The sequence below is a fragment of the Lactuca saligna genome, chromosome 9 (genome assembly GCF_052625555.1).
Source record: "Lactuca saligna cultivar CGN05327 chromosome 9, ASM5262555v1, whole genome shotgun sequence".
NCBI lineage: Eukaryota > Viridiplantae > Streptophyta > Magnoliopsida > Asterales > Asteraceae > Lactuca > Lactuca saligna.
Window position 1 is genome coordinate 138055864 of NC_136425.1, and position 26814 is coordinate 138082677.

Here is a 26814-nt window from a genome sequence, read left to right on the forward strand (position 1 = left end):
AAGCCATAAATTGTAATGAAAAGTTGTTGATGAGCGAGCCAAAATGATTATGTAGTTTCAAGAAAATCCAATATTTTTTTAAGTGAAAAACGTAGTGTGATCGATTTCGTATACAACCATGAATGTTCGTTTCTGAAAATCGTAGAGATATGCAAAATACTACTTCGTGTGACTAGCTAAAGCTAATCATGACGTATACGTATTTAAATGTAAAACCGTAGCATAAATGATTCGGTTTTTGAAAACCCTGGCTTGGCCAGCATGCATAGTGTGTTTAGTTCTATTTGGTATAAATAAAACTACTGAAGAAAACCAGGTTGGTAAACTATCAGTGATTTATACATAATGTGAGTCATATAACCATGCTTGATATGACTAGAGACCTTTCCAACGTTCTTCAGGCGTTGACGTTAAACGACGTTTGTACGTCTTAGGCGTGCTCGCCAAACTGTAGCTAACAGTCCATATGTGGGATTGTCAGTCCCCGAATAGATCTATTCCAAATCTCACGCTCTCCCTCTAGGAGACTCTGGGTATACAATTGTAGGATTTATCCCTGTACACCTAAGGGTACAGTAGTGAAGTAGCGCCTCACAGTATCGTACAATCTAGTTTACAAGTGATGCAGTAGCGTTCTACCGTAGTGACAATCCGAATGTATATCGCTTATAGTGATAAGTTACAGTTATGAAAATCATGATTAAACAGTGATTTAAGCTGTAAATGGTTTCTGTTCCAGTGCATAGGTTTAGTAGAGAAGTTTCTATGCTTGATAAGTTTTTAGAGAAATCCCAAACTATACCGATTATAGTTTGCATGTATAACGTAGCGAATAACGTGTCCGGAAAAACTATGCAAATTTTTGTGAAAACGTCTCTTGTGCTCAACATAGTACAAAAGCGAAATAAAGTATGAAATCTTGCACAAGTTCTATGTGTATTTCAGAAAACATTTATGTTTAGCTTGTATTCCCCCCTGAAAACCTTAAAAATACGGAAAAATGTAGGGGTATGAACTCACAGTTGTTGCGTGGAGTTGTTGACTGAAAAGAAGGTTCCCGAGTTGTTGCACGTGACTCTTAACGAAATCCTATTATCAAATAAATACGTATATGTATCTAAATTAGCAATTTCGATAAATAAAGTGTCATAAGAACACTTGAATTCAATTGAGGAATGTTACCGAGACTTGCTTGAATCGAAGAAATGGGTTTTCAGCCTTAGAAATCGAGTTTATGGTCTCTGAAGATGGGTTTACGGTTTCTGAAATGAGTTTACGGTTTCAGCAGTTGGCTGAGTTTACTGCCGTAAACTCAAGGACTGAGTTTACGGTCTTTGAAGCTTGGACCATAAACTTGGAAAACGAGGTTTTGAATGCATATTTCGATACGAGAAGTGATTCCAGACGCTCCAAAGTGCTCCAAAAGGTGTTCTTCGACGTTTCCCGGAGTCTAAAAGCGTTTTTGTGAGTTTACGGTTGTAAACGGGGTTTACGATCGTAAACCAGTTTACGGTCGTAAACGAGTTTACGGCCGTAAACCTAGTTTACGGTCGTAATCCCCTTTAGACCAAAAATGTTGATTTTCAAGATTTTCAGGTTCGTGCGCGATTTTTGGTTTCGACTCGTAAACAATTTATTTAAGCATAACTAGATTATTTTATTAAACCAAAATTTTGACGGAAAGTTAACGGATCTGAAATTTCATTAACGAAAATGCATAACAGAAAACGGAAAAAGTTTCGGTTTGTCACATAAACGAACCACGTAACTCTTCTGGGTCCCACTTGTAAGCATCAACTACACCGATGATGCCGAGCTTGAGCGATCGACCACAGATCTTCCTCTTCACGTAATAAAGAACCAATTCGTCATCAGTCGGATAAAATCTGAAACCAAATCAACTTCTCGAAATTGATTGCTCCAGACATCAAATCATGAAATCGATTGCTCCAGGGCGATGGTTGAAGGGAATACGGAAGCAACGAAGGGAGGAAGAATCAGGGTTCTTAAATCGATTACATAAAACCGATTTTGAGAAAAAACTTACCTCTTGCTGTTATCTCTGAGTTTTGACGAAGTTGGAGGCAAAGGGGGTTGGTGGTGGTGACCGGACCGGAGGGCAGATGGTGGAGGCGGAAAGTGTGCACGTCGAGAGAAGAGGCAAAGGCGGAATTCTAAACGTGAGTAGAAGGAATGGTGGGTAAAAAAGGAACAAAGTCTCTTTTTTTTTTTTTTTTTTTCAGACTTCACTTTATGGGGGTGTTCGGCAAAATTAGCTGGTAGCCGGTGGCTTGTAGTGGGTGGCGGGTAGCTTGTAGCTTGTAGCGTTTTGTTAAACGCTACATGAAGTAACATTTGGATTTGGAGCGTTTTGTTTAAACTATACGCTAGAAGCTTGTAGTGCAGACCGGTGCTTTCTGTTCAAAAGGGAACGTTTTGTTAAAAGCTAGAAGTTAGAAGCTCGCAAACGCTCCTAAACGCTCCGTGCCGAACACACCCTATATCTGAAATTTAAAGAGGATATTAAAAAATTAAGAGACAAAAATTAATAGGCTACCAAAAGGTCTATATGTGAATTTTTAAGAGGTTACCTCTTAATTTTTCAATTAAGAGGCAAACAAACATGGCCTTACTTGAATAATGTGAAACTGTAACGATTTGTTTAGTCAAACCCAAATAGTTTAAAATCAATGTTTAAATTACATTCATATATATTATTTTTGGAATTGTTGAAAATATATTAAAAAACCCAAGAGGGATACAAAACTACTCTAAGGCTCTAACCACTTAATCTCAGGACCACTTTTCTAATTTTCTTCCTGCTTTTAATCCAAAGAAACGAGATGAACTAACCTCATTAATTAACAAGAAATTTGGTACAATTATAGTGTACTTTGTTGATGATGAATTTCGAAATTCTCCAGCTAAATGTTAAAATCACTGCGAAGCAGCAACTTATGCATGTTTTCTTTTGACAAAACTGTTAATAAAACTTAAAAACACAAATATTTAAAATTTAAAAACTGATCAGATGTAACGTAGATACATAGGTTGGTTTTGGTTTTAGGGATAAGCCCAATCCAAGCAAACCATTCTCATCACCATTAAAAATGAATTTCGCTAATCTGTCAAAAATTTCTTCAGAGATACGGTATTACGTATAGCAGTATCCATTGCAGTTTTTCGGTCTCTAAATCTGTTTGTCAAAGTCTGTTTACATATGTTCCAATAGCACAGACTTTAACCTTCACCATATCAACGACCTCTTTTGTTAAAAAAATAAAGCTAAAATACACTTTATTCACTTATATGTTGATAGAAATCTATGTGTTCTAAAAAATAAATACCTAACATCCTCATAAATATCTCTTGTCTACTCATAGCAACTAGAGTCTGTGACCTCTATAAATATTCATACATCAAAGTTATCTTCCAAAATAACTGACCATTTGCTTTGTTCATCAAACAAAACTAAGAACCCTACATCATAATATTGAACAAAATGAAGATGATCATAGGGAAAGTGGTGTTAGTCAAGAAAAACAAGTTGGATATCAACGATCTGAGTTCATCCGCTTTGGATCGACTTCATGAGCTTGTGGGGAAAAACGTCACTCTACAACTTATCAGCTCAAGTCATAAACATCAATCCACAGGTACATGCGACTCATATATGATATTAGCGATTGTGGCTCCCTACTGGTTAAATCTAACAGCAATTATCGTATGCACTTTTATGTATTTGGAAAAATAACTTTTTAAACGAGTGAAACAATGACACTTGTATAGATTGTATATTAGTTTTTAATTCTGAAATTAAAAGATTTAATTTTAATTTGATAATATAATTTTTGATATGATTAATTAGTATAAGTTTTTAAGTTTGAAAATCCTAACATAACCGTTAATTATTGGGTTGGATTTGGATCGGGGGTTAATGGGCTCAATTGCTTTTTAGGGGTGTTCATTGGTTTAAATCCAGTGAGTTATAACGAGACCGATCCAAGCCAATTATCTATTGGAGGTTCAATTTTGTCAATCAATCTAATTTACACCCCGTTTGATACGCATCTTTCCAAATTCAAAGAGATCTTTCTGGTTGAATGGATCGGAAAAACTGTTTGATTTGCACAAAAGAAGAGGTCTTTCCCGATAATATATGTCTTTCATAGAAAGCCCCAAAATCATATATTTCTGGCTGAATGTGCTGGAAAGACAAGTATACACCAAACCCCGTCTCTTTCTTTCTTTATTTGATTATTAATTTTTTAAAATAACTTTTTTTAAATTTATTTTTTATTTTTTATTATTACTTTTTTCATCATTCAGTACAGTCAATCAGATGTACAATCAAACAATATAATTTCTTTCCCAGTTAGAAAACTTTTCCATACAACACTTTACCAGACAGCACTTTCCCAGACAGAAACTATCAAACGGAACCTTAATCTATTATATGGAACCGACCAAACCAAACACATCCAATTAGATATTAGATTTGAATGGTTTATCGGGATATATTTGATTGACTATCCATTATCTAAACAGTTGTTATCTATTTTCTACCTAATAACAATCAATTATAATTATCCTAATTAAAACGAAAACTCCACAAAATTATGCTATAGAAAACTAACAACACTTCAAGTCTTCAACTTCAACGGCCAAGGTTCAAACATGCAAAATCATTAAGAGAATTGATTATATTTATAATTTCCTCTAATTGGATAGTAATATTGGATTGTAATTGGATATTTATGGATATCTAATTGTATATTGGATATTTAAAAGGGTCCAATAACCGATGCAATCAAATTGGATTTTGGATTTTCGAAACCGATCCAAACCAATTACAATTCAATATCCAGTCCAATCAATCCGTAATTGGATCGGTTAAGTCTTGTACACCCGTAGCTTTAATTTTTAAATCTAAGCATGTTTCCTATTTTTATGACAATAGAAATACATTTTGCTTTTTTCTTTAACATAATCCAATTTACTTTTAGTGTTTTATTGAACCTAAAACACAGAAAACTCTTGCGAGACCTATAACAACACTGCTTACAAAGAATATCATTTATATCTAGCTAAGAGTATAACACAAATTAGTTTTACTGTTAAAATTATCTTCTTATGAATATATATATATATATATATATATATATATATATATATATATATATATATATATATATATATATATAAGTGAAAGGGACTATATTTACATACAGAAAGGAACTTGAGAGGCAAAGTAGGGAAGCAAGCAATGTTGGAAGACTGGATTACTACTGTTACTCCTCTCACAAATGACGAATCGTCATATAAAGTTTCATTTGAATGGGAAGAAGATACGGAAGTGCCACAAGCATTTGTTATCCAAAATCATCACCATAGTGAATTTTACCTCAAAACATTTACACTTGAAGATGTTCCTAGACATGGACATGTTCATTTTGTGTGTAACTCGTGGGTTTACCCTACTAAACGCTACAAAAAGGACCGTATTTTCTTCCCATAATAAGGTAGATCGATTGTCAACATTCATTTATATTTTTCAAAATATATTTGTTTAATGTGATTCATCTCCTTAACCTTAATGTTACTTCCATACATATTTAATTTAATTAAATACTTGTTTTTATTATGACTTTATTTGACACTGCAGGCATATCTTCCTTTTGAGACACCTGAATTTCTACGTTCATATAGAGATGAAGAGTTGGAAATCTTGCGAGGGGATGGAAGTGGTATGCTTCAAGAATGGGATAGGGTGTATGATTATGCTTTATATAATGACTTGGGAAATCCCGATAAGGACCTTGATGATGCACGCCCAGTTCTTGGAGGATCTTCAGAGTACCCATATCCTCGTAGGGGTAGAACAGGAAGACCACCTACAAAATCAGGTCTGAACATATATATGCTATAGATAAGTTAAAGTTAAATACATGTTTTGTTATCTAATTAAAATATTTTCATTAATTCATTAAATAGATCCTAGAACTGAGAGCAGGCTTCCTCTAGTTATGGGCTTAAACACATATGTTCCAAGAGATGAACGATTTGGACGCATAAAGTTTTCTGATTTTCTTGCGTATGCTCTAAAAGTTATCATACATTTTCTTTTTACCGAGTTTCAAGCTTTATTTGACAACACCCATGCTGAGTTCGACACTTTTGAAGATTTCTTCAAGCTTTATGAAGGAGGATTCAAGCTTCCTGATGGCCCTTTACTTGAACAAATTCAAAATAACATTCCATTGGAAATGCAGAAAATACTTCTTGAAAGAGATAGTGATGAACTTGCCAAATTTCCTACACCACAAGTCATCAAAGGTACCCTATTCTAAATATCTCGAATCAATAAAACGTTGCAACATCTCACTTGACACATGACATAAAAATTCTTTATTCTTCTTAATATATTTTTAATGAATGTTACTAAGCCAATAAATAAATATGGATGATTTGTTTCTAGAGGACAAGTCGGCTTGGACAACCGATGAAGAGTTCGGAAGAGAAATGCTTGCAGGAGTCAACCCTATTAAAATTTGTCTTTTAAAAGTAATATTTGTATTCTAATTAAAAGCACGTGGTACTTTGGTTGTTTTTTTATATATCCTACAAACCGCAGTAGGACTTATGTGAATAATCATTCCAATTTATCAGGAATTCCCTCCAAAAAGCAAGTTGGACATCAATGTTTATGGCAATCAAGATAGTTCGATAAAACCACACCATATCGAGAAAAACCTAAATGGTTTACAAATAAACGAGGTATGATACCATTCCTAAATAAAATGTAATAATAATTAAAATGTCACCAAGCATAAAAAATATCATCTTTGTGGTACACAGGCATTAAAAGCAAATAGGATGTTCATACTGGATCATCATGACTCATTGATGCCACACGTGAGGCGAATAAACACAACTACAAACAAGATTTATGCCTCACGAACTTTGCTACTGCTACAAAATGATGGAACTTTAAAACCATTAGCAATCGAGTTAAGCTTACCCCATCCTGATGGAGATAAGCATGGTGCCATTAGCAATGTATACACACCAGCTGAAAATGGAATAGAAGGCTCAGTTTGGCAGTTAGCAAAAGCATATGTGGCAATTAATGATTCAGGAATACATCAACTAATCAGCCACTGGTACATTAACGAAAACTCATTATTGCTTATATTATATGTTTAAAGTTTCTAACTGTATCGATATGATTATACATCACAGGTTGAATACACATGCTGTTATTGAGCCATTTGTGATTGCTGCAAATAGGCAACTAAGTGTAATGCACCCAGTTTATAAGCTTCTTTACCCTCATTTCCGCTATACGATGTATATAAATGCCATAGCTAGACAAATCTTGATCAACGGGGGAGGTATCCTTGAAGCTACAGCATTTCCTGGAAAATATTCTATGGAAATGTCTTCAATGTTTTATAAGGATTGGGTATTCCCTGAACAAGCACTCCCAGTGGATCTTCTCAATAGGTAATTAAGTAATTGAGACTAAATCTTTCAAGATACAATGTATGTGTTACTTAATTATTATATAAACTGGATTAATTATTAGCAAATTTTATAATCACATAGGGGAATAGCGGTTGTGGACACTGGTTGTCGACATGGACTTCGTCTACTAATTGATGATTATCCATATGCGGTTGATGGACTTGAGATTTGGTCAGCTATCAAATCTTGGGTTGAGGATTACTGTAAATTCTACTATAAGAACGATGATATAATTCAAAATGACACTGAGCTTCAATCATGGTGGAAGGAACTACGAGAAGAAGGACATGGTGACAAGAAACACGAACCATGGTGGCCTAAAATGGATTCTTGTCAAGAACTGATAAACATTTGCACCACATTCATATGGGTGGCTTCTGCTCTTCATGCATCTGTAAATTTTGGGCAATATCCATATACTGGCTATCTTCCTAATCGTCCAAGTCTAAGTCGTAGGTTTATGCCTAAACCAAATACTCTCGAGTATGAAGAACTTAAAGAGAATCGTGAAAAAGTTTTCTTCAAAACCATTACTCCTCACCTACAATCACTTCTTGGGATAGCACTCGTAGAGCTATTGTCAACGCATTCATCGGATGAGATTTACCTTGGACAACGAGAGTGCTCTGAGTGGACACTGGATGAAGAACCTTTGAAGGCATTCGAGAAATTTGGGAAGAAGATGAAAGAGATTGAGGATAAAATAGAGAAAATGAACAAGGACAAAAGGTTGAAGAATAGGGTTGGACCGGTGAACGTACCATTTACCCTATTATACCCGACTGGCGAAGAGGGACTGAAGGGGAAGGGGATTCCTAATAGTACGTCAATATGAAATGAATCGATTATTATGTTACCATAAATTGCTTATATTACTAAGGAAAAATTGGACCATTGTGACTAAGGGAGTTGCTTTTACATAATCCTCACTCTCTAATTCCTATTGTTTGTTTATATGAAGTCCATGTGAGCATTTTATCTTTATCTATATATGAATAATGGAATAAACATATTGTTTCCTATTCATAAATCATTTTCAATTATTAATGTTAGGATTGATTCAATGGTCAATCAGGAGGTATATAAATATTCTAGGAAGTTGAAAGCTTGAAACAATACACTAAAGGAAATATATGTTTGTATATTCTCAGATTGACCGTAAACAGAAAGAAAGGAGAACAATATATTCCAAAAAAGAAGAATACGACATACAATCATAAGTAATATAACACCTACAATTGCTATTTTATCAATACCCCTTACGACATATCCCATTTATACGAAGAATAGATATCACTACCTATTTGCAAGTACCATATACTATATGGTGTAGACTTGTATATATATATATATATATATATATATATATATATATATATATATATATATATATATATATATATATATATATATATATATATATATATATATATATATATATATATATATATATATACCCGCTCACAACTTCGCTTTATTATCTTACTAGGCGAATGTTCGTGCGTTGCGGATAAACACCTATATGATTGATGTTTTTACAAATATATGTTTTTTTAAATATAACAATAACGTTGTTGTCAAATTTGATATAATAATTTGTATAATAAATTGATATAATATATTGATTTTTTTAAATTATATGATAATATGTACATCTATTATAACTTCATAATGTCAATCGTTTGAATGACTTCTACCCGCAAGTTACACATGAATAAAAATAAATAAAATATATGGTTTAATGTTATTTATATTTGTTTTTATTGTTAATTAATTTTTTAAAATTTATTTGCATAATGTTTTATTTTCTATCATTATAATTATTTAAAACATCAAACAATATTTTTTTATTATAAAGGTAACAATATAATCATTTATATATAGTTATTTTTAAATATTGTTATTGTAAGTTACTTTAAACTACTTATTTGGAAACTTTTAACAATTATAAAAAAAAATTTAGCAAATATTTTTGTTAAAATTGAGATTATAAGTTAGTTTTTTGCATTTATAACCACAGTTTATTATTTTTAACTATTTAAAAAATATTCTTTCATTTTTTAAGTGGAACTGAAACTTATATTTAAGTTGACATTGTAATACGCAGAAACATCTATATAGTTGAAGTCGTTACAAATATATGTTTTTTAAAATATAATAATAACGTCATTGTTAAATTTGATATAATAATTCGTATACTAAATTGATATAATATATTGATTATTTTAAATTATATGGTAATATATACATTTATTATAGCTTGATAATCTTAATCGTTTAAATGACTTCTACTCGTGAGTTACATATGAATAAAATTAAATATAGTATACTGTTTAATGTTATTTGTAGTTGTTGTTATTATTAATTAAAATTTTAAAATTTATTTGCTTAATGTTTTAATTTCTATCATTATAATTATTTAAAAAATCAAACATTATTTTTTTATTTTAAAGGTAACAATATAATCATTTATATTGAGTTATTTTTAACTATTGTTATTGTAAGTTATTTTAATCTACTTATTTGAAAACTTTTAAGGATTATAAAAATATTTTTAGGAAATATTTTAGTTAAATTGAGATTACAATTTAGTTTTTGCATTTATCACTACAAATTATCACTTTGAACTATTTACAAAATATTGTTTGTTTTTAAGTGAAACTGAAATTTATATTCAAGTTAACATTGTAATGTTATATTTAAGTTAACCATTTAAGTATTTTGTCCAAACTGTTCAAAAGTTGTAGCTTTAAACTGATAATGGTTTATATATAACAACATATTAAGTGTAATAAATTAAGTATAATATGATAAAAGATAAAGATATAACTTTATAAGTAGAAGTAAATATATTATTTTAAAATTGAAATTTAGTTTATTTATAATTAAACTTTAGGTTTGATACTTATTTAACGTTTATTAACTAACTTATAATCATTATTAGAAAGACACTATAATATATCACTTTTAATTATTAAAAAATATTCTTTGGGTTGCTTCAATTAAATTAAAATTTATATTTAAGTTGACCCTGTAATGTTATATATTTAAAGTAATAATTTAAGTATTTTATACAAATTGTTCCAAAATTGTATCTTTAAAATGATAACAGTTTACATCCAAGAATATATTAAAACTAATAAATTAAGTATAATATGTTAACAGTTAAAAAACATAAATTTATAAGTAGAAGTAACGATATTATTTTAATATTAAAATTTAGTTTATATATGATTTTAGTTTAGGTTTGATAACTATTTAACCTAATTAACGAAATTATAATTATTATTAAAAAGAAATCGAAAAGTCATGGGAGTTTCAAATGAATGTGGTGAAAGAAAAAATGCATGAGAGTTTCAAATAAATATGGTGAAAGAAAAAAATGTTTCATTTATAAGTATATACGGTGCTGTTTAAAAATATATTATTAGAATATTGAAAAATTATATGTTTATAATGGTTAGGTTATTGACATCAACTATTTTGAACAATAGTATTCATTGACATCAACCCACATTCCTCGATAATATAATTAAATATAATTATTTATTTATTATTATTTTTAATAATTGTTATGATTGATTAATTTAAATTTTTACTTACACAATTATTTTCTATTTTCATCAATTATGTTCATTTAAAATACAGTTTATTGATAGCTAACGTTATTTAATTTATAATTAAATGTTATTATCATTTAAAATTATTATTCATTAATTTTAAACCACTTATTTTTATTAATAAGTTAAAGAAGACTTTTAAAAAACACTTAATATTATTATTCAAATATGAAACATATACTAAATAATAAAGTGATAAGATTGACAATTTGCATTTCAAAAGAGACTTGCATGGATAATATGACATATCCATGATTTTTATAATTTGATTTTATTATTCATAACTATTGTTCGTTAATTTTAAAACCATTTATTATTATTATTATGTTAAAGAAAACTTTTAAAAAACACTTATTATTATACTTAAAATGTTAAACATATACTAAAATATAAAATGATAAGATAGATAGTTTGCATTTTGAAACAGACTTATATTGATAATATGGATAATACGACATATCCATGATTTTTAATTAATTATTGATTTGAAGCAACTCAAAAATACAACTATATATACAATATTTAACCATACAACTATATATACAATATTTAATTAAATATTATCAATAACACGAATCTGATCTAATTTTCATTAAAACTTCAATCACAACATACAATGATTTTCTTAAAAGAATACTTAAACGAAGAAAAAAAACAAAAAATAGTATATAACAAACTTACAAATTAAAAATTCTAACATGATAACATGGCTCAAAAAATGGTCCAAAACCCTCAAACCAACACAAAAACTTTTAGACTTGTTTTCTTTGTTAATTTTGTGTGTGATTGGTATTTGTGTGTCTACTCAAAGAGATTTGCCTTTCATAGTAAACTATTCATTAATCGTTTATTAAACATATTATATAAGTTATAAAACCTTTGAATGGTTAATAAGTATTAAGAGACTTTTGAGTGGTATTCATTCAAATAAAATGTTTCAAATGAATATGGTTTAAGTAAAATGCATCATGTGAGTTTCAAATGAATGTGAAGAAAGGAAAAATATGACATATCCATAATTTTTAGTTAATTATTGCTTTAAAGTCACACAAACAAACAAACACATATACAATATTTAATTAAATATTATCTATATCACATTCTATAACAAATGATGGATAAAATGAATCTAATCTAATTTACATTAAAATTTCAACCACAACATACAATGATTGTCATAAAAGAATAATTAAACCAAGAAAAAAAGAATTAGTATATAACAAACTTACAAAATAAAAACTTTAACATAATAACATGGCTCGAATAATGGTCCAAATCCCTCAAACCAACACAAACACCTTTAGACTTGTTTTCTTTGTGAATTTTGTATGTGATTGGATTTGTGTGTTTATTCAAAGTGATTGGCCTTTTATAATAGACTATTCATTAATTGCTTATTAAACATATTATATAAGTTATAAAATCTTTGAATAGTTAATAATTATTAAGAGACTTTTAAGTGGTATTTATTCAAATAAGAGGTTTCAAATGAATGTGATTTGAGTAAAATCACCATGGGAGTTTCAAATGAATGTAGTGAAAGCAAAAATGTTTCCTTTATAATTATACTAGACGAATTCTCGTGCGTTGCGCACCACATGTTATAAATATATTGTTAGAATATAGTTTTTAGAGACTTTTAGTTAATTCTATTCATCCATATAGGTTCTTTTATTATTATTATATTTAATGTTTTCCTTTTAACTATATTAAAAAATATATATTGAATTTTCTTGAACATTATTGGATATTTTACTTTAGATTTTAAATTTTACACTAAATTTTTAAGCTTATTTGATATATTAATGTAGGTTATTTATTTAAGTATATATTAAAGTTAACAAATTAAGTATATCATTTTGATAAGTCACAAATTCTTCCATTTATGATAATATTTACAACTAAAAACATATTTAAGTTAATAAATTAAGTATATTGTATGGAAATATGAAAAGTTTGGAGTTTGAATGAATGTAGTGAAAGAAAAATGTTTCCTTTATAATATAATATGATCATTATAGTTTTAATTTTTAAGTCATTGTGATATATACAATTTCTTGATAATTTTAAAAACCGTTTAAAATTATGTAAATTATTTATCAAACGTATGATAATCTATATATAATGGGTAACAAAATGTATGAGCAAAAATATGAACTACAACTTTTAGTAACATTAAAATACAAAAACATCTATTATAACATTTGTATTAAAAAAGATATATATACAACGAATAATAAAAAATATGAAAAATAAACACTACAACTTTTAATAACATAAAATCACTAAAATATTTATTATAACATTTATATTAACTTTTCATATTTAAATCAAAAATCTCTTCAAATACATTAATGTTTTTAATGAGCAAAACTTTACAACTTTATAAAAGAAAGGAAAATAAAAAGTTATTGACAATTATTAATTAATAATCATAAGTTAAAAACTCTTGAGTTGTAACTAATAAATATACATAAATTAGAAAACTCTTGAGTTGTAGTATGAGTTTAAAATGAATACAGTACTTGGAAATGTGTGTTTATTATTATTATTATTATTATTATTATTATTATTATTATTATTATTATTATTATTATTATTATTATTATATTGGTCTAAATAATTGGTTTTGATGCATCATTGTAATCCCTTCAGTTATTAAACATAAAGATATTTAATTATAAATTTATAACATACATAGGTGCATATATATGTTAAACAAATCACATATAATATATATTTTCGTAAATGTCATATGTAATTTTTTTAGTAATAATTGTGACAACCCGAAATTTCCATTCTATACAAATAGTATCACTTCAAAAGAAGTTATAACAGTTATAGTCGATTTTCAGACTTTTCGTATAAGTTGGAGTAATTTAGGGTTTTACACTTCAGTAAATATCAGGAGAGTGGATGCACTATGGTTTTGTGCAACACTGTTATTCCAACACCCTCTTATATTAGAAATCATTTCAGGAATAAAAATATTTTATGTCGAAAATATCTCAGGACTATAAATAGATTTCTGAACCAAATTCATTCATTACTCACATTTCCAACTAGAGAAAAGCCATTTTCTCTCTCACGGATCTTCGGGTTTTCATCCCAAATCGTGAGTACACTTCTCTAGTTGTTTTATAATGCTTGTTATATGCTTAATAACATAGATTACATGTCAAATATGTGAGATTCGGGAGTTTACCGCCCAAGAATGTTCTTGAGGAGTAAACTCCAAAATGAAGCTTAAAGCCTATCTAGTCCCATTTCCTTGTTAGGCAACTAGCTTAGGATAATATGTATGTACGTTAAAGACTAGAAAACAATCAAAAACACATAGCTTAGGGTGTTCACGACCCAAGAACTTTTTGGACCGTGAACTCCAAATTCAAGGGCCAAGATGTGCCCTAATCACCCCTAAGGCTTTAGACATTAACCCTCAATTACTTCTAGCTAATTTGTGGACTTTAAAACATCAAAAGCACCCCCATTAAAGGGAGTTTACGGCCAAGGAATGCTCTTAGGCCGTAAACACCAAATAAGGGCACCAAAGTGTGCCTTGGGTCCTCCTTAGCCTCTAACAAATAATTAGAACTTATCCTACTTGTGCCTGGGACTTGAAAGAATAAAAACACCCATCCCATGAGAGTTTACGGCCGTAAACTCTAAGGGATTTGGCCTTGGGGCCATAAACTACTCAAAGGAGTATTTCTATGCCCTAAACTACCCAAAGGATTAAACAACCAAGCAAGGCTTATTCTAGAGATCAAATAACACTTCAAAACATCAATTACCACCAATATTGGAGTTCACGGCCGTAAACTCAAGGGTTTACGACCGTAAACTCCTTGTGTGGGGTTTATTGAGGAGTAAACACTTATATAAGGCCCTTTGGTACATTAAACCCCTTTAGCCTTGTCCCATAACAACTTAGATGCAACCATTAGGACCTATAACACTTATACAAAGTGGTTACGTGTTCCTGAGTCTCCCAACTTATTTCATTAAGTTATTATTTGGCTAATTCGTTATATATATGCTCATTATATGATAACTAGGCTCGTGCGTGTGAACAAGTCTCCGTTTGCCACCTAGCACGGTATCCGATACTTCAATCCAATCCACTCACCGCAAGTGAGTTCATACCCCTTTTAATTAACCTTTGATATACTTTTAAATGTTTTAAATACTTTTATGGGGGGAATACAAGTTAAATACTTATAGTTATTACATCAATCACATGTGATTAATATCTATAAAACCAATGATTTTATCACTATTCAAACTGTTTATCAAACTGCTTTACTTCAAAATGTTTTCCAAACTCTTTTCTTACTAAATACTTTTATTTAAACTTTGTTATACTTCTTATAAATTGCATGCCCATATATGTATAGATATATAAGAAATGTTTAAAGGGCTTAGGAAGGCCATCCACCCTATTTCCTTTTCCTCGATTTGGATGTGGTCTGGTGGGATGTCGGGTAGCCGTCCGAGGGTCGTTTCAATATTAATTATATATCATATATGCATATGTAGACATAAAAGTACTTCCATATTCATGCGTATTAGTTACATCATTTTTAAGTTACCATCGGGGTAACACAGGATCATACTACTACAATTTCTAGATCAATGAGTCAGTTCATTCATGAGTCAATACTTATTACTATGAGAACATATACATTACATTCTAGTACATATACAACTATACTAAAGAAGAACATATACAACTATACTAGAGAAGAACGTATACAACTATACTAAGAAAAGAACATATACAACTATACTAAGAAGAGAACATATACAACGATACTAGAACAAGTAACATTACATTACATATACATGAATACGTTAACAATTGTGATCCATTGTATCGGAGCATGCCTTAAATGTCATGGCCCGAGTTGTAGCCAAAATTCTCTTGGAGGGAGAGCGTGAGTTTGCGTATAGATCTATACTAGATTGACTATCCTACACCTTGCTGCTAGCTACAGCCGGACCTGCAGGTCTGCGGGTGCCAAACGTCATTCCGTTTTACGACCATTCATATGTCGTTGTTACCAGTCAATAGTATGGTGCAATTAATCACAGGATACCTTAATATAAATCCGGTTTAAGGTAGTTAGTACAGCAGTAGTTCTTATAATACAACACTACAGTACTACAATAATTTACCCATTACATATACTTAGTGATTATTTCACTTAAACATTAATGTACAAACTATATTTTGTTAATGATAGTTACACTTGCGGGAAATTACACAGTTTTACAACAAATGATCATACAAAACAGTTAAGCCTTGGTAGAAGCCTACTTTAATAGAAAATATAGGTTTTTCTGAGAGATTCAAACTTTTACAAACACTTACAAACATTTACATACAATTTACAAACTTACATTTGAGACATGTTTAAACGTTTTGATAACAAACACCGACACTAAAATAATTATGAACTCACCAGCTTAATGCTGATAAACTCTTTCAAAATAAGTTGTATTCTCAGGTCATCAGTAGACAGGTACCGAGACCAGCTTTTGAGAAGATGGAGCGCATCAAAGACTCATCTTATTATTTTGATTTACATTATTTTTGGTGTCTATAACTGTACAGAACACGCTTGTATTAAAATTATATATTTAATGCTATGGATGATGTTGTTTGCTTATTTACTTTTATATTGTGTTGTGATACTTTACATGACGTCCTCCACCCCAGAACGTTTCCGCCATTCTTGGTTTTGGGGTGTGACAGATTGGTATCAGAGCATTGTTTATAATGAATCAAGTATATCAACCCATAAAAGATATACTAAACTATAATCCCATTTGGGATTTAAACACTCTGACCAAGAGTCTATACTTTAAATACTAAGATATTTAATTAAGTATACTAGTCTGCATTCATACTAAAATCAATGTCACAATGACAAGAACAAAAGTATTACGATTGTTAAATATCACAGGTAAGCTCGGGGATGTATGGTCAGTCCTGGGAATGGCATAGCCTGATCAACTATGCTGGTTCGAGGAGTGATTAGCATATGCCCTAGAATGGTTGTGATATGTTAACAAGTCTAAAAACTTACCAACAAAACCACAAGAAGATCAGTAGAACCAAAACTTAAAATACTATAGGTGTATTTTGTACTACTAGCTACATATATACTATATGCTTATACCTCTCTTCTCGCGTAGATTTAAATGGCTGGATTCCATCACGGCGACCCGTACTTTCCAAATGAAGGAAACGCATGATGGCTCGAAACAGAGTCCGATGATGAGCACCAAATTCCGTTGGATGATCATCAAGCTGAAGGCTTCTCGGATGGATCGGACTCTGAGCCCGAAGTCAACAACCTACCTCCAGTAGGTCAAGCCCCGAACAACAACCCTCGACCAGCTTTTCCAGGTCCCACTCCCTTGTGGGTAAATAACTTGAATCGCTGGAGTGACGAACAGGGTCAACCCGTACCATACTTTGGGGATCGAAGCTTTTACAACGTCAGCGAAGGAGATTCTGCTAACTGAGCTCTGCCCATCATTATCCGCACAATACCTCGTAATGTTGAGCAGGGTCGAGCAGCCATCGACCGGGTCGTGGAGATTGATGCCAATTCTAGTGTCAACACAGTCCGCATCCGTCGTCTCGAAGAAGACATGGAACGGACCCGGAGAACCAATGAAACCCTGCAGCAACATCTGGTTGCCTCTCAAGCAGAAGTCATGGAACTACGAGCTCGTCAAAGGGCTCATGAACGACACCTTCAAGAGGTGATCCGTCAAATGAGAGACCTCAGGGTTCTCCCGAGGAATACTCATCGCCGTTAGAAGATATCTAGTACATCTTTATCTTTTAGGTTAAGGATTAGCCTTTAACATCTGTGCTCTAAGTAGCACTTGTCTGTAAAATATTCCTAACTTTCAGTACTTTAATTAGGAATCTAAGAACTGTCAAACTTTTCCGTCTGGTATGATGTAAGACCTACTGTTAGGTCGATTTTCCCTGAACTTATTACATCGGTAATACCAGTACTATTGACGTCTATCTAATCTGTGGGAAAAATATTTACACTTGTGTTTTCCTACTAATCTTCCTTGTTATGATCTCAAACACTCATTCAACTGTTGGGCTATGGTTAGTTAGTCCATGTGTTACTCTCACCTTACTTACAAATTGATTCTTACCACTTTGCTTATCTTTATAAACTTATAGCTAAAAGATGCCTCCTCGCAAATCTCCCCGGAAAAACCCTACACCTCCACCGCATCCTCCACCTCCGGTCATCGATACAGCAGCCCTAAATGCTTCCGTAGCTGCAGCAGTGGCAACTGCCATGGCACAATATCACTCTACTGATGCCAGCAGAGGTGGAACCCCTGATAACTCTATTCCGGTGGAAACTCCTGTGCGCTCGAGAGAGTGCTCTTACAAGGATTTCACCAACTGCAAGCCGAAGTCCTTTCATGGGACCGGCGGAGTCATTGCCCTCTCGCAATGGTTCGAGAAGACTAAATCAGTCTTCGAAATTTGTTCATGCCCTGCTGCGAGCAAAGTCAAATATGTCGCATGCACCTTTGAAGGAAAGGCCCTGACGTGGTGCAATGGCCACGTTAAAGCTCTAACCCTCGTCGTAGCCAACGACATAGGCTGGGAAACAATGAAAGACCTCATGATTGAGGAATAGTACCCAAGGGGCGAAATCCAGAAATTGGAGCAGGAGCTTTGGAGCCTGACCATGAAGGGCACCAACATTGTAGCTTATACCACCAGATTCAACGAATTGGTGGCCCTCTGCCCCAATATGGTTCCCACTGAAGGGAAAAAGATCGAAAGGTACATATGGGAGCTAGTGCCTCCGTATCAGGGGAATGTCCTATCATCAAACCCTGCTACCTTCGACAGTGCCAAGCAACTGGCACAACGACTCATTGACCATGGAGTCAAAACCCCTACAACAACAACAACCCTAGCCATCCCGGAACTCTCCAAACCCGCTGACACTAAGCGGAAGTTTTGGGAAGACAAGAAGAAACAGCGAGCTGCCAAAAAGTAGCAAGTTGTAGTTGTTCATGCCGCGATAACCCCTGCTGCTGATACTGCTCCGGTGAGGCAGTATGCTGGAAGTTTTCCCAAGTGCAACAAATGCAACTTTCACCACAATGGCCCCTGCCGTGTCATGCAGTACTCTAACTGCAATAGGAAAGGACACACCGTCCGTTTCTGTAAATCCCCGACGAGGCCGATCACCCAAGTCCCCAGCTCTGGCACGAGCCCGACCTGCTATGGATGTGGTGATGCAGGCCACTATAAGAGGGGCTACCCCAAAGAAAAGAATGCTGGCGGAGCAGGGAGGGTACTGGAAATTGGCCATGGGGAAGCAGTTGCTGACCCGATGGTGGTAACTGGTACGTTCCTCCTCGATAACTCCTATGCATGCATTCTATTCAATAGTGGAGCGGAGCGAAGCTTCGTGAACCATAAATTTGCTTGCATGCTTAAGCAACAACCACACGCACTTAAAGAACAATTCACATTAGAAATGGCTAATGGAAAAATAGAAAACACCAATAGAATATACTTAGGATGTACCTTAACTCTAGATAACCTTTCATTCCTAATCGACCTTATGTCGGTCTCGATTAAAAGCTTCGACATTATCATCGGCATGGATTGGTTGAGTCTTCATCACGCCGACATCATGTGCTTCGAGAAAGCAGTCCATCTAAACCTCCCGTCTAACGAAACTCTTATCGTCTACAGCGACAAACCCGGTGCGAGTCTTCGTATTATATCAAGTATTCAAGCACAGAAGTATCTGCGTAAAGAATACCACGCATTCCTTGCTCACATCGTCGACACAAACCTCGAAACGAAAGAACTAAAGAACATTACAGTAGTGAGAGACTTCCCCGACATTTTTCCAGAAGAGCTACCCGGATTACCTCCGCAACGACAGGTCGAGTTCAGAATCGACTTAGTTACAGGAGCTACCCCAGTAGCCAAGTCGCTCTACCGATTAGCACCAGTAGAGATGCAGGAACTATCTGGTCAACTTAACGTACTGCTCAGCAAGGGCTTCATAAGACCAAGCTTCTCACCTTGGGGAGCACCGGTCTTGTTTGTTAAGAAGAAAGACGGATCATTCCGTATGTGTATCAACTACAGGGAACTCAACAAACTGACGGTCAAAAATCAATACCCTCTATCGCGCATAGACGATCTATTTGACCAACTGCAAGGGGTGAGTTACTTCTCCAAAATTGATCTGAGATCCGGATATCACTAGTTACGAGTGCTAGAGGAGGATGTTCCGAAGACAGCCTTCCGAACTCGTTACGGACACTATGAGTTCGTGGTGATGCCATTCGGATTAACCAATGCGCCTATAGTTTTCATGGATCTGATGAACAGAGTATGCCGACCTTACTTGGATCAGTTCGTCATCGTTTTCATTGACGACATCCTGATCTACTCCTGAAGTAAGGAAGAGCATGGCGATCACCTGCGACAAGTTCTAGGAACTTTACGAACGGAGAAACTCTATGCGAAGTTCTCGAAATGTGAATTTTGGATCCAAAGAGTCGAATTCTTAGGACACGTGGTAAGCGAAGAGGGAACCCATGTGGACCCATCCAAAATTAAAGCCATTGAGAACTGGTCAGCACCGAAGACGCCTACTGAAATTCGTCAATTTTTAGGCCTCGTTGGCTACTACTGCAGATTCATACAGAACTTCTCCCGAATAGAGAAACCTCTTACACCCCTAACCCAGAAAGGCGTGGCCTTTGACTGGGAAGAGAAACAAGAAAGAGCATTCCAAACGCTCAAGCGATCCTTGTGCACCGCACCAATACTATCTCTCCCCAAAGGGATAGAAGACTTCGTAGTCTATTGCGATGCATCGAACCAAGGGCTCGGGTGTGTTCTGATGCAGCGAGGTAAGGTCATCGCCTACGCCTCCAGACAGTTGAAGACACACGAAGTTAACTACACGACCCACGATCTTGAACTAGGAGCAGTGGTGTTTGCTCTGAAGATCTGGAGACATTACTTGTACGAGATGAAAAGCACTATTTTTACCGACCACAAGAGTTTATAACACATATTCGATCAGAAGGAGCTCAACATGAGACAAAGACGGTGGGTCGAGCTACACAGTGACTACGAATGCGATATTCGTTATCATCCGGGTAAAGCCAACGTAGTAGCGGACGCCTTAAGTCGGAAGGAATATTCTGGTCGCGGGGTCAAGTCATTGTCAATAACCATCCATTCACACTTGTCTAAACAAATTCAGGCGGCCCAACTTGAAGCCATGAAACCTGAAAATGTGACGAGTGAATCCCTCAGAGGAATGGACAAGAATTTAGAAGCCAAGGATGACAGAGCCTTATATTTCATGAACCGGATCTGCACACCGAAGCACGGTGGTTTTCGAGACTTGGTCATGACCGAGGCGCACAACACTCGGTATTCCGTCCACCCAGGTTCAGATAAGATGTATCTGGATCTTAAAAAGCTATACTGGTGGCTTAATATGAAAGCAGAGATCGCTACCTTCGTAAGTAAATGCCTTACTTGCGCAAAGGTTAAGGTCGAGTATCAGAAGCCCTCCGGTTTACTGCAACAACCAGAGATTCCAGAATGGAAGTGGGAGCGGATCAGTATGGATTTCATAACCAAGTTGTCCAAGACAACGGGTGGACTTGATACCATATGGGTCATCGTCGATAGATTGACCAAGTCTGCACAGTTCCTGCCTATCAAAGAAACCGACAAGATGGAGAAACTTACAAGAACATACATTAGGGAAATCGTACGGCTACATGCTGTGTCTATATCCATTATCTCTGATAGAGAGAGTAGGTTCACCTCAAGATTCTGACAATCACTACAACATTCCCTGGGAACAAGGCTGGACATGAGCACAACCTACCATCCACAGACCGACGGACAAAGTGAGGACCATCCAAACACTGGAAGATATGTTGAGAGCCTGTGTGATTGACTTTGGAAAGGCATGGGATACTCATTTACCCCTTGTGGAGTATTCTTATAATAACAGTTATCACACGAGCATCAAGGCTGCTCCATTTGAAGCCCTCTACGGCCGAAAGTGCAGATCCCGTCTGTGCTAGGCTGAGGTGGGTGATACCTAATTATCCAGGGGGCAGGCTTCTGACAGTACTCTCACCGGTCCGGAGATCATTCGGGAAATGACAGAGAAAATCGTTCAGATCCGTGAACGATTGAAAGCCTCTAGAGACCGACAGAAGAGCTACGCTGATAAGTGAAGAAAACCTTTGGAATTTCAGGTGGGAGACCGAGTCCTTCTCAAAGTCTCATCCTGGAAAGGCTTGATACGCTTCGGTAAGCGTGGGAAGCTTAATCCGAGGTACATAGGGCCTTTCAAGATTCTCGCAAGAGTCGGCCCTGTAGCTTACAAACTCGACCTACCCGACACACTTCGTAACGTACATTCTACATTCCACGTATCTAACTTGAAAAAGTGTCTGTCCAACGAGACTCTTCTAATCCCACTCGACGAGATCGAGATCAACGAGAGCCTCAACTTCGTGGAAGAACCTATAGAGATCATGGACCGTGAGGTCAAGCAGAAAAAACAAAGTCGTATCCCGATTGTGAAGGTTCGCTGGAACGCCAAGCGAGGACCAAAATTCACTTGGGAACGCGAGGATCAGATGAAACTGAAATACGCTCATCTTTTCGCTTAGTTATTTGTAACTTCTTATTTGCTTAAATTCTAATTTCGGGAAGAAATTCCTTCTAACGAGGGGATGATGTGACAACTCGAAATTTCCATTCTATACAAACAGTATCACTTCATAAGAAGTTACAACAGTCATAGTCGATTTTCAGACCTTTCGTATAAGTTGGAGTAATTTAGGGTTTTACATTTCAGTAAATATCAGGAGAGTGGATGCACTATGGTTTTGTGCAACATTGTTATTCCAACACCCTATTATATTAGAAATCATTTCAGGAATAAAATATTTTCTGTCGAAAATATCTCAGGACTATAAAAAGATTTCTGAACCAAATTCATTCATTACTCACATTTCCAACTAGAGAAAATCCATTTTCTCTCTCACGGATCTTCAGGTTTTCATCCCAAGTCGTGAGTACACTTCTCTAGTTGTTTTATAATGCTTGTTATATGCTTAATAACATATATTAAATGTCAAATATGTGAGATTCGGGAGTTTACCGCCCAAGAACGTTCTTGAGGAGTAAACTCCAAAATGAAGCTTAAAGCCTATCTAGTCCCATTTCCTTGTTAGGAAACTAGCTTAGGATAATATGTATGTACATTAAAGACTATAAAACAATCAAAAACACATAGCTTAGGGTGTTCACGGCCCAAGAACTTCTTGGACCGTGAACTCCAAATTCAAGGGCCAAGATGTGCCCTAATCACCCCTAAGGCTTTAGACATTAACCCTCAATTACTTCTAGCTAATTTGTGGACTTTAAAACATCAAAAGCACCCCCTTAAAGGGAGTTTACGGCCAAGGAATGCTATTAGGCCGTAAACACCAAAGAAGGCCACCAAAGTGAGCCTAGGGTCCTCTTTAGCCTCAAACGAATAATTAGAACATATCCTAATTGTGCTTGGGACTTGAAAGAATAAAAACACCCATCCCATGAGAGTTTATGGCCATAAACTCTAAGGGATTCGGCCTTAGGGCCGTAAACTCCTCAAAGGAGTATTTCTATGCCCTAAACTACCCAAAGGATTAAACAACCAAGCAAGGCTTATTCTACAGATCAAATAACACTTCAAAACATCAATTACCACCAAGATTGGAGTTCATGGCCGTAAAATCAAGGGTTTACGACCGTAAACTCCTTGTGTGGGGTTTATTGAGGAGTAAACACTTATATAAGGCCCTTTGGTACATTAAACCCCTTTAGCCTTGTCCCATAACAACTTAGATGCAACCATTAGGACCTATAAAACTTATACAAAGTGGTTACATGTTCCTGAGTGTCCCAACTTATTTCATTAAGTTATTATTTGGATAATTAGTTATATATATGCTCATTATATGATAACTAGGCTCGTGCGTGTGAACAAGTCTCCGTTTGCCACCTAACACGGTGTCCGATATTTCAATCCAATCCACTCACCGCAAGTGAGTTCATACCCCCATTCATTAACCTTTGAAATACTTTTAAATGTTTTAAATACTTTTATGGGGGGAAATACAAGTTAAATACTTATAGTTATTACATCAATAACATATGATTAATAACTATAAAACCAATGATTTTATCACTGTTCAAACTCTTTATCAAATTGCTTTACTTCAAAATGTTTTCCAAACTCTTTTCTTACTAAATACTTTTATTTAAACTTTGTTATAATTCTTATAAATTTCATGCCCATATATGTATAGATATATAAGAAATGTTTAAAGGGATTAGGAAGGCCATCCACCCTATTTCCTTTTCCTCGATTTGGATGTGGTCTGGTGGGATGTCGAGTAGTCGTCCGAGGGTCGTTTCAATATTAATTATATATCATATATGCATATGTAGACATAAAAGTACTTCCATATTCGTGTGTATTAGTTACATCATTATTAAGTTACCATCGGGGTAACACAGGATCATACTACTACAATTTCTAGATCAATGAGTCAGTTCATTCATTAGTCGGTACTTATTACTATGAGAACATGTACATTACATTACTATGAGTACATCTACAACTATACTAGAGAAGAACATATACAACTATACTAGAGAAGAACATATACAACTATATACAACTATACTAAGAAAAGAACATATACAACTATACTAAGAAGAGAACATATACAACGATACTAGAACAAGTAACATTACATTACATATACATGAATACGTTAACAATTGTGATCCACTGTATCGGAGTATGCCTTAAATGTCATGGCCCGAGTTGTAGCCAGAATTCTCTTGGAGGGAGAGTGTGAGTTTGCGTATAGATCTATACTAGATTGACTATCCTACACCTTGCTGCTAGCTACAGCCGGACCTGCAGGTCTGCGGGTGCCAAACGTCATTCCGTTTTACGACCATTCATATATCGTTGTTACCAGTCAATAGTATGGTGCAATTAATCACAAGATACCTTAATATAAATCCGGTTTAAGGTAGTTAGTACAGCAGTAGTTCTTATAATACAACACTACAGTACTACAATAATTTACCCATTACATATACTAAGTGATTATTTCACATAACATTAATGTACAAACTATATTTTGTTAGTGATAGTTACACTTGGGGGAAATTACACACTTTTACAACAAACGATCATACAAAACAGTTAAGCCTTGGTAGAAGGCTACTTTAATAGAAAATATAGATTTTTCTGAGAGATTCAAAATTTTACAAACATTTACATACATTTTACAAACTTACATTTGAGACATGTTTAAACGTTTTGATAACAAAAACCGACACTAAAATACTTATAAACTCACCAGCTTAATGCTGATAAACTCTTTCAAAATAACTTGTATTCTCAGGTCATCAGCAGATAGGTACTGAGACCAGCTTTTGAGAAGAAGGAGCGCATCCAAGACTCATCTTATTATTTTGATTTACATTATTTCTGGTGTTTATAACTGTACAGAACACGCTTGTATTAAAATTAAATATTTAATGCAATGGATGATGTTGTTTGCTTATTTACTGTTATACTGTGTTGTGATACTTTACATGACGTCCTCCATCCCGGAACGTTTCCGCCATTCTCGGTTTTGGGGTGTGACAATAATATGGATAAATTACTTTCATATGAAGAACGTATCATGATAAGTCATCATAATTACATATCAAATGTTAAAAATTATGTTATCTTTTAAATATTTTCTTTGTAAATATGTTGTGTAGGATAACCCAACAAAAAAATAATAAAAAATAAACATAATCAAAATAGAAAAACTACAATCAAATAAATAAGAACATTGGGTGGTTCAATATATAAATAAAAAATGTTACATATATATATATATATATATATATATATATATATATATATATATATATATATATACGTTTAAATCAAAAGAAAAAATTAACATTCGTTTACTTTGCTCAAACAAAAAAAAAAATCTATATTCGTTTTCTGGATCTTCTTTCTTTATTGAACACCATTCAACCATAGAAACTTGATTACAATTCTTCACTAACCTATAATCAAAATGTTTTTCTTGAAAAATAAGAATGAGAAATATATTCCAAGCAAAACATTGATGTTTGGATAGTCACATTAAAGATTGAGTAATACATACAAATCACATATAAATGTCAAATGAGAAAGTGAATATAAAGAAAGAATAGAAAAGCTTCATTTGTTTTGGTTGAAATCAAAATCATATTAAAATTACCATCGATGCGACATAACCCATTTCTTCAAATCATCATATTTGGATCATGAATGCTTCAACCATATGAAAACTTTTAAATCATAATATCTTCAACCAAAGGAAAACTTTTTGTAAGAAAAATGTACTAATATAACTATATATATATATATATATATATATATATATATATATATATATATATATATATATATATATATATATATATATATATATGTGACAACCCCAAATATCTTCAACCAAAGGCACTAGGGATGAGGCT

General features: G+C 33.7%; 1 protein-coding gene across 2 annotated transcripts; it reads left to right on the top strand.

Annotated features, from left to right (window-relative positions):
• The first annotated feature begins 3454 nt into the window (after positions 1-3454).
• LOC145014950 (putative linoleate 9S-lipoxygenase 5) lies at positions 3455-8493 on the top strand. 2 transcript variants are annotated; one of them, XM_078973399.1, is made up of 9 exons: positions 3455-3656; positions 5232-5514; positions 5659-5906; positions 5995-6336; positions 6479-6564; positions 6670-6777; positions 6859-7163; positions 7243-7506; positions 7609-8493. In XM_078973399.1, the coding sequence occupies exons 1-9, from the start codon at positions 3503-3505 to the stop codon at positions 8360-8362; spliced, it is 2544 nt and encodes an 847-aa protein (XP_078829525.1). In that variant the 5' UTR covers positions 3455-3502; the 3' UTR covers positions 8363-8493. The 2 variants fall into 2 exon arrangements, with proteins under 2 accessions (XP_078829525.1, XP_078829524.1); XM_078973398.1 differs by having other exon boundaries at positions 3533-3656; positions 5232-5522; positions 5666-5906.
• The last annotated feature ends 18321 nt before the right edge of the window (positions 8494-26814 follow it).

What these genes read in the sequence shown, in the direction of transcription:
- LOC145014950 (XM_078973399.1), top strand. Translation starts at nt 3,503, where the DNA reads ATGAAGATGATCATAGGGAAAGTGGTGTTAGTCAAGAAAAACAAGTTG. An exon ending in TCATAAACATCAATCCACAG is followed by an intron (nt 3,657 to 5,231) that starts GTACATGCGACT and finishes ATTTACATACAG; the next exon opens with AAAGGAACTTGAGAGGCAAA. An exon ending in ATGGTTTACAAATAAACGAG is followed by an intron (nt 6,778 to 6,858) that starts GTATGATACCAT and finishes TGTGGTACACAG; the next exon opens with GCATTAAAAGCAAATAGGAT.